This window comes from Pagrus pagrus (genome assembly GCF_965226575.1).
Source record: "Pagrus pagrus genome assembly, chromosome: 7".
Lineage (NCBI taxonomy): Eukaryota > Metazoa > Chordata > Actinopteri > Spariformes > Sparidae > Pagrus > Pagrus pagrus.
Window position 1 is genome coordinate 10851945 of NC_140191.1, and position 9611 is coordinate 10861555.

The 9611-nt window shown below is 39.8% G+C and overlaps 1 protein-coding gene across 1 annotated transcript; it reads right to left on the reverse strand.

Annotated features, from left to right (window-relative positions):
* Positions 1-898: 898 nt before the first annotated feature.
* On the reverse strand, positions 899-9558 carry ddx61 (DEAD (Asp-Glu-Ala-Asp) box helicase 61). Its single transcript, XM_084357492.1, has 13 exons — positions 9370-9558; positions 7622-8499; positions 7159-7222; positions 6902-7006; positions 6354-6483; positions 5889-6035; positions 5519-5613; positions 5311-5433; positions 5089-5217; positions 4382-4562; positions 4188-4289; positions 3867-4093; positions 899-3047 (listed from the first exon to the last, which is right to left on the reverse strand). Exons 2-12 carry the CDS (start codon positions 7798-7800, stop codon positions 3879-3881), a joined length of 1470 nt encoding a protein of 489 aa, XP_084213618.1. The 5' UTR covers positions 7801-8499; positions 9370-9558; the 3' UTR covers positions 899-3047; positions 3867-3878.
* Between the last annotated feature and the right edge of the window lie 53 nt (positions 9559-9611).

Here is a 9611-nt window from a genome sequence, read left to right on the forward strand (position 1 = left end):
AGAAGGCCCAGACAATTAAGAATTTGTAAGAAACAGCGCTTCACAAAGTTTATAAAGTTTCTCCTAACTGAACAACTCATAAAATTGACAGATTTTATAAGGGAGTCCGGGGCATTTTTCTCTCTCTTTTAATCGCCTTAATGTTTTTGACTGTAGTTTGTTGTGGCTACTCTGACCAATAATATATTGGTGCTCAGATTTGTCTGTGTTGCAATGCAAAATTTTGCCACACACCATTTACTATGGCGTCGTTATATAGACTGACCCCTCAGGACCCCAACTGTGGCTAACTTCAAATGCCCCTGGGTTATATTATTACTTAATGAAATAGTTTAGAGATGCAGTAGTTTGGGGGAATTCCACTGTTTTTCGCACTTTCACAGTCAGAAACTGTTAAAAGCCTCAGGACAGACCTTTGTATGTATTTGGTGTAATCTGACATTATGTTAAACAGCAATATTCCGTAATAATCTAGGCACACAAAAATAGTGTCTATTGGATCAAATGACAATCATGGTCCCATACGTATCCAGGAACTGAGAACATTTAAATGTAATTTCTGGGAAGATGAAAGGGTATGTTTTTCCGATCTTTGTCAGAGGGGAGGCCCAGTCCCAGACCTTTAAAACCCCCAGTATACTTCATAAGATGCTATGTTAAATTTCATGCAAATAAGAACTGCAATATTAGTGGTTTCAAACCATTTCCTGTCTCACCAAGCAATAACATTAAGTCAACTGGATTTGAATTAGGTGGAAAACCTAAACCCAAAACATGGCCCCAACTAAAAAGGGCACAACTGTTACGCTGACTAATACCCTTAGCTGCACCAGTGTATGAGTAATTCCAATTGGGTCACATTTTACCTACTAAATGTACACATTAAAATACACAGAAGTAAGTCATTTGGACTTTATTTTGTTTGAGGCGCTGGCATTGACACACTTAACAGAAAATTCTTGCCTGTCTGTCTTTCTACTTAAAGAACCTGGTCATCAAGTCATGAGTGTATTTCTTTCTCCAGAATGCAGTGATGTGACAAAATGGTCCCAGCTTACAAACCCACTCAGAAAATGTTCAATTTTTTTTTTCTATCACATGACATGTATTCATTCAAGTGTCGCCTGTAATGAGGCCAAATAATTGGGGAACCAAAATCCATCATCAAAAAGGGTGCTCCAGAGTCAGACATGAAGAAAGTTCAGGCTAATGACTACTTCAGATGCTTTAGAAGAGGGCACACTGAATGGTCCCTTCTCTGCTGGTGCATGGCAGTTATGTTATGTGTTATGCTTTAACTTCGAGCCATACATCTTTTCTGACATTGTGGTCAGACAAGTACACCAAGGCTGTAATACATTCAGAGACCAGGAGCAGTTGTAGCTGGTCATACTTACAATATCTCGTAAGACAAATGCATCCGTTACAAACAAGGAAAACTTCACATCTCAGACTGTCACTGTTCTTTCACAACTGAATAACTAAAAGGTTAACTGGGTGCCATTTTAAGTACAACACAACGTTGGGACAAGAGCCTGGGCAATGTAGAGGTTTGACGTTAGACTAAGGCACTTTGGAGGGAAGCAGGGACACAGAAACTACATTAACATGACTGAACAAGTTGATCAGTTTGAGGTAATGCTAACCAACGCCCCGCTCATCCTGTCATGTTAATTACCGACAACCTCAAGACCTGACCTGACCTGGCTTGCTATGGCTTTAAAGGGAACAAGAAATACGGACTTGATGTCAATATCAAACAGCGCTTTCAGAAAATGCACTACAGTGTCACTGACATTACACTGTCATCTTTAAATATCTTATTTCCGCAGTAAACACTTCAATACAAAAAAGACTAGCAAGTTCTTTATCAGCAACACTGTTTCTGGTGATCTGTGCTGGAGCACCACAGCAGCCCTCTTGGTCATTTTGGTGTCTGAAGCCATTCATATTCTGACTCAACTTTTTGTCTACTCTTCCAACTTTGGTTCCCTTTTGAAGGATTTTAATTTGGTGGGAAAACAGAATAGACAGCCAAAGCTAAAAAAAAAAAAAAAAAAAAAAAAATGTGACTTACAACTGTGGAATGATTGTTCGAGCAGTGGGAAGGCAACAGTAACAAATAACCACTTGAACAGCAGATGGAAAAACTGAGGCTGGTGAGACAGGCTCACCAAAACTTCACAGCAGAAAATTGGAAAAATGTAGCCTAGTCTTGCAAATCTTGATTCTCACAGATCGTATGGTCAGAATTGGGTGTAAACAACATGAATCCATTAACATTTCAGGCTGGTTGTGGCAGTGTAAAGGTATTAATATCTTTTTGGCACACTTTAGGCCGTCTAGTATGAACTGATGATTATTTAAATGCGAGTCTTTTTGTTGGCGACCATGTCACCAGATCTTAATCCAACAGAAAATATTTGAGACGAGTTTTAAAAAAAATCAGCAGCAACTGCAGGACATTATCATGTCAACATAAACCAGCCTCTCTAAGGAATGTTTCCTGGACCTTGTTGAATCCCCCCAAAACTCCAGCTATTATGATCCAGTATTAAAATGTAGATTTTTTTTTGTTAAAGCATCTGCTTAAAAAGGCATGTCAACAAGATGTGACCATGGCCATATTAAGGTCATCTGCAGAGCAAGGACATGAGTCGGGCTTTTCCTCCAAGTCTACCTTTGGTTTCACATATCATTCCAACAGCGTAGTACAAAAATCATTAATCACAGTATACATATCTTTTGAGAGTTGCTGAGTTAAATGATAGTTTCACCAGTAGCCCATACCACATGTACAAGACCATCTCTGGCAGCATGGCAGAAAGTACAGCTCATTAGTATAGTGTAATTTTCAGTTGGGAAGATAGCAGTTTAGTAGCATATGCACAGACAGAACTGGAGACCGCTTTAAACTCAAACTTGAAATGACAAGATATCTCAATTAGACCATTTTGGTGGCAAAGTGGGGAACAGAAATTTCCACTTGGAATCTTGTGTGATGCATCAAAAGTATTGTGTGACGAATGCCAGGCGCCATGTTTCACCTGAAAAACAAACCACAAAAGCCAAGTTAGACTTTCTAATCACCACCATGTGAATGAGTCACAGCTTTACCAAACGCGCAGGAGACAGCTGGTTGTTTGCGCTGATCAGCTCTGTACAAATCTATGTTGACTGCTGTTGTGCAGCCCAAGGACAACGGTTAACCCTTCACCCTTAAATCCTTGAAACTTAAGTTAATCTGCTTGATGAAAGAGGATATTATCCATTAGCAAGGTTGCTAGTATTTGCTCTCCTTCAAGCAGGAGTGCCAAGACCAGCGTTATGAATACACTGGGTACAAGTTTAATGCTCTCATTCACATACACACAAACACTGTCAGAACAGTAGTGAAAACAGTTTCTCCTAAATTTTACAATTTCAACTATTCACCTTTGTACCACATAATGAACTTGTAACCTTTATATTTCTAGTGAATGTTCATGAGCATAAATTTCCCAGAGCACAAAAGGGAAGTCTTCAAATAGCTTCATTTGTCCAACACAACAGTCTATAATCCAAAGACTCTACATCTATTATCAAGCAGTAAATCAAGCAAATATTTTATATATTTGTGTGAAAAATGACTGAAACGATTAATTATTATTACCTAAACAGCTGGCAGTCATTTTCATTTTAAAATCGACAAATCATTGCAGCTGTAGTGACCTGTGTAGACTGGGTGTTAAGAAGAGTAAAGAAACCTCCTGCTCTAAAGAAGATGTGACCAACAATAAAGATGGTTTAATTAAGATTACCAAAACACTTAATCTTAATAGTTTATTTTCAGTCATGGCTGTTTTTGAGCTGTTTGAAGCACTGACCATTCAGACTGTTCACAGTTCCTTAATTTTGGCTCCGTCTTCGATGCCGCCATCATCATCATCATCGTCTGGGTCAACAGAGTGAAACTCTGCCACATACAGGCTCTTGTCGATGCTGCCGGGGATGGGCTTGATTTCAGTGACCAGTTGATCCTCGATGTTCTTCAGGTTGTAGCGGTCATCTGAGGTTATCAGATTGATGGCCAGACCCAGGTGACCAAAACGCCCTGAGGAAGAAGAGACATAATGTAGGTATTAAGTACTGTCATGAAGTCGTCCTTGATAATAGCTGTAACCTAATTTTATTGTTGAAAGTCTCACCTGATCTGCCGATGCGGTGCAGGTAGGTCTCTGCGCTTTTGGGGAAGTCAAAATTGATGACCACATTCACAGCCTGGATGTCGATTCCCCTTGTGAAAAGATCTATGAAAATTATAAACAATGTTAAACCGGCTGGCCACGCATGATTTAAATTTCCACTTCATTTTCTAAAATGCACAACCCTCTTCACCCACCTGTGCAGACCAGGTTTCTGCACAATCCATTCCTGAAGTCGTGGAACACGCGGTTCCTGTATTCCTGCATCATCTTTGCATGAATGTAGAAGCAAGAATAGCCCAGTTGGGTGATTTTCTTGGCCAGAAGCTCAACCCTCTGGGTGGAGTTACAGAAGATGATCGACTGATTGATCTGAAGCTGTAATAGAAAGATATAGATTTATGATTATTGATGCCTTCAAGAATAATACATTTTTTAATGCTTCGTCTCAGGCATGCTATGGGTCTACCAAAGCTACAGTTTATGCTAGGGAGGCCGAACGTCAGCTTGCAGGCCACATGCACATCCTTGGTTCTTCGCCTGAATATACTGCATGTGGATCCACTTTTCTTATTCTGTTGTCTTTGATTTTTAATCAAGTTTTATTTATATTGTATGTAATCATTGCCTTAATATAAACAGACAATCTCTCTCAAAGAGAATTTAATACTTTGCAATTGTTAGCAATATGGATAGAGTCCCATCACTAAAAATTACAATATGTGCAGTTTTACAGAGCCATCTTTTTATCATGATTCTGTACTTTTTTGGTGTCAAACTCAAATCAACAGTGTATGAATAAAATCACTTTACCAGAGAGGGCAGCTAGGTATAGAGTTAATGCCTAAAATCGTGCAGTTTTTTAAGGCTCTCAGTATGCAACTGGTAGGCACTGAACACTCACCCTCGAAAAGAGTGTGTTGAGACAGTGGACCTTTTGTCTTTCAGTCACATAGGCATAGTACTGAGTGATGCCCTTCAATGTCAGCTCCTCCATCAGGTTGATCTCATAAGGCTTCTTCAGGTGCTTGCTCTGGACAAGACATTCAAAGTGTATAATGAAGTGCAAACAAAATTCATAATTTTCACCTCTTCAGAGAATCAAATTGCTGTTTAAAGTTCTCACCATGAATTTTTGCACACTGATGGGAAAAGTGGCAGAGTAAAGCAGGATCTGACGTTCCTTTGGGAAGAAGCTGATAATGTCTTCGATTATGACCACAAAGTCCTGGGACAGCAGTTTATCTGCCTGAAGAGATATTAAAAGTAAGGCATGTTAAAAACACAGTCAGCCATATTGAAAAGTGGATTCTGAGATTAAGAGTCAAACCCACCTCGTCCATCACTATCATTTGGGCCCTCTCCACTTTTGCCACACCCTTCTTGATCAGGTCCAGTATCCTGCCTGGTGTAGCAATCACTACATGCACTATTAGGGAGAAGGAGGTACAAACAGCACATCAGTTCAATATGCTAATGCTTAACTGTGGTCAACAAGGGTTTTGTCATTCAGCATGTGGAGTAATGTTGTTGACATAAAAATGGCTTTAATAAAAAAAAAAATATAGCAAAAAACAATTTCAAAGAAAAATGCAAATGAGCCAGAGTGACAAGATTTAAAACATCCCATGAACACTTATCTACAATCTTCTTTATGGAAACAGCCCTTTTCAATTCCTTGAACGTTAATAGCATGACAAGTACCTGTCTCATCAAGACGCATGATGTCATCCCTCAAGTTGGTGCCACCTGTGGTAGCCATGACCTTGACCCCTCCAAGGTGCTTGCTGATCTGAATGCTGATTTGGCTCACTTGTAGGGCCAACTCTCTTGTTGGCACCAATACTATGGCTGGAATGAGACAAAAATGGGAAGGGCTGATGAAATGCAAGGGTTGGTGGGATGCATGGGGGAAATTAAAGTGATGCTCACAACTACATTTCAGTTCCTTTTTACCAGTAGACAGTAGAGAGAACTGGGTATGCAGTAGAACAGAGCAGTGGTCATGGACTACAGTTTGTTGAACAAGGAAATTAAAATATTTACTCCATAAACATCAATATAATATTCAAGTACAACACGCAAAAATAAGCCCTTCAGAAATGTATATCTGTCACATTGCAACTGTTCCAAAAATGGCACCATCTGGCAGAGGCGGCAGAAACATACCTTGGATGAAATCCTTTTTCAGGTCTATTCTTTCCAGGAGAGGGATGAGGTAGGCTCCACTTTTTCCTGTACCATTCTTTGCCCGAGCCAAGATATCTCTGCCTGACAGAGCGATGGGGATGCTTTCCTCCTTTTGGCAGACAGACAAGTCCAATTAGTACAATGCGCAAGACACACATACATACACACACACACACACGATTGCGCAAACTGTTGTTCAGATTTAACAGGGAAAGCAGTATGTTGTTAAACTGGAGTGATGGGATCCTGTGGGTGGTTAGAGAATGCTGCAAATCAAGCCCATGTAGCATCGCTAGATGCAAGATAAAATGGTTGGTGAGCAGTATAGCCAAATATCTTAGGAGAGTGAATAACTACATAATCTTAGTGACTGCAATCCTGAACTGAAATAAAGCAATGGTAATTAATTTAATAAATCTGATTTGTGAAAATGGCCTGTTGGTAGATTTAAAGCAGCTTCAAGGTGTCTCACAAATGAAGCTCACGTCACAATCAAGATTGCACTCAGCTCTCATTGATTCATTTACCTGGATAGGGGAGGGCTTCTCCCATCCCATTTCAAAGATCCCCATTAGAAGTTCCCGCTTCAGGCAGTAGTCTTCAAATTCATTTCCCTTGGTTGATGTCACATCCTGGTAGACAAGAGCAGAAAAAGGACATTACCATTTAAAAGGATGAAAGTCCTTGCTGATGAGACAGCATTAGCAGCCAACCCCACTTTTAGTGAATCCAAATCAATTAAAAAGACAAATGACTTATAAACAGTGAATCTAAGTTGGCTTACCGAAGTTCTCATCCGGGTATCTTTTGGAGGAAGCTCCAGGCACTTCTTCCAGTCATCACCAAACCTTGGTAAAGGGTAAGAATTAACATTGTCAAGTCTCAATAAATAACATAACATTTTTAAAGCAGCTTTGAAATATACTAAACCACAAACTCAAGGGTCTTCAACCCCTGAACTGTTTTTCATGTATATTAAATCAGAGCCTGGGACGCTAGCCCCTAAAGGCGTTAGCAATTATTCTTTACCTTTACAACTAATGGAATTTCCCAAAATTTGTGTTCAACCTTCTTGTGTTAGAAATACTTATTCGAAGCTTTGTCATGTAAAGAAATGTAATGTAAAGAATTACATTTTGATTTCCAGTGCAAGTAGTGAAACTGCATAAGTGATTAACTGACACAAAATCTAACTAATCTAAATTTCTTTCGATGCAGTGACAGAATGTATGGAACCAGTGTCTTACTTGATGCCCCCACTGCTCTGAGGAATGCCGGTCATTCTCATGGGGCCGCTGGGCTGTTGGGCAGGTGCAAGGAGTCCTGGCAGTTGCCCAGCTGGCTTAGTCTGTCCTCTGAACTGCCCATTTGCTGGTTTATTCAATCCAATCATTGGCGCTGGGTTTGCTGTTCTTGCTGTAGCCATGGGTTCAACGTCTCGATTGGCAATTTTCCCTCAGTGTGTTATATTTATATGTGCGTCTATTTCTTTCAACTGTTTTGATTAATGCACCCGTGTGTAAAAAAACCCTAAAAGCTGAAAAAATAAAACTTTTTCTCTCTCTTTCCTCTCTTAAGAATGTATTGTGTACACAATCTGACGTTCAGACCTCTTGAAAAGAAGAAGTCTGTGTATGAATTCTGTCTATTTACAAGACCACTCTCCAAAAAAGGGAGAAAGTAACATTCATATGAATAAATAAATCAAATATGTGACCAAAATAACCTCTTATTTTCTTTCAAATAGTTTGTCAAGAGTCCTTTGATCCTTGCTGTAATGATGATCCAGAAATGTTGTTGTGTTCTTCAGGTATCTTTGCTTGGCTTTTTAAGTCCCAGTGCTAGGTTTATACATTCAAAATGGCGAGAAGCAAGAAGCAATAGGATCTGCTTGGTCACGTCTCACACTTTTCTTATAATTTGTTCCTCGGAAATTGAAAGTCTTCAAATGTCTTTGCTGGGGCTCAATACTGGCTCAGAAAAATCACTCCAGAAATCATGGACAGCCCACTTTAAATGTCTGTGGTTAACTTGTTCCAGTTTCCTTCTGTTCTGCAGCAACAGTTGAGATGGCAGGCTGCAAAGTGCTTTGGGGATTGCCAGTCCAACAAACAATCCAGGTTACCTGCCAGGGAACAAACAATTAATTTTAGAGCATTAACAAGCGAACCAATAAACAAAAGCACAATCAGCAACATAAACTAACGGTAGTCAAAATCACAGAAGACTAAAAACACACTTTTAGATTTGTACACCTTTAACAAACTACAAAACACACACAAAAGCATATTCAGCAAACCATCAAATGTCAGCAACAACAAAACTAGTTTTAAAAGTAAAACAAAATACGTTACCCAGGTAGCTTTATAACAGCAATATTAAAATAGTGAAAAATACCGAGTCAAATGCTAATATTGACAAGAAATGGCGATTAAAACCCTGCCAGTGTGGCTTTGTTGTGATCCCACGGGTGAGAGCTAGCTTGACCTAATGCTAACGTACTAGCGTTTGGTAGCTCAACTCGACAACTTGAGTTTCGTTGAAAGTTAGCCACTGGACATTTAACTTTTTGAACACAATACACAGTAAAATCAATCATGAGTACATTAATCGGTGGGTATTCTTTCATGAACACTTCGTTGTCACCAATCGACAGCAAAGTTAGCTTTAAAGAAGTCAATTAGCATGTCTGGAAGCGGCGTTAAAAACTTTGTGCATAGCAACGTGGCTCTAACAATCTGGCTAACGTTAGCAAGTGGCTAATCGTTCGGTCTTATGTGCGTTTGAGAGGTAGAGATTTATTTTCAGACGGTGAACCGAGAGGCGTTGTTCACAAAGCAGCCTTTTCTGTGTATTCACGGCTCGTGGCTGTTGGTTCAAAACTTTTTATTCATCCTGACCAAACGACCAAGTTAGCATGCTAGTGTTAGCTTAGCTCGTGCGTGCTAACATCAACGGATACGCTAATCGATATGCTTGAGAAATGGTTATTTACCCAGTCGGAGTAAGATGCTACATTCGCTTTGCTACATCCGCCCAATGTCTTCCTCGTTGTGTCGTTGCTTTACGTTATATCGGCAGTTTCATTAAGTTTGGTAGATACTCGCTGTTTCCAGAAATCCACCGAGTTGTCGCTCTTTTGTCTCTTCTTTCAGAATCTCGGAAATTCAACATGGCCGCGCGTTCGTTTTTGGGCTGGCTGTTTGCGCCCGAGGACCTCCTACTGACCAATCACAG

Excerpts from the sequence above, each read along its gene's own strand:
- ddx61 (XM_084357492.1), bottom strand. The coding sequence starts at position 7,800 with ATGGCTACAGCAAGAACAGCAAACCCAGCGCCAATGATTGGATTGAAT. Across the intron at positions 7,007-7,158 it reads ATACCCGGATGAGAACTTCG|GATGTGACATCAACCAAGGG; the intron begins GTAAGCCAACTT and ends CTTGTCTACCAG. Across the intron at positions 5,218-5,310 it reads TCAGTGTGCAAAAATTCATG|AGCAAGCACCTGAAGAAGCC; the intron begins GTGAGAACTTTA and ends TGTCTTGTCCAG.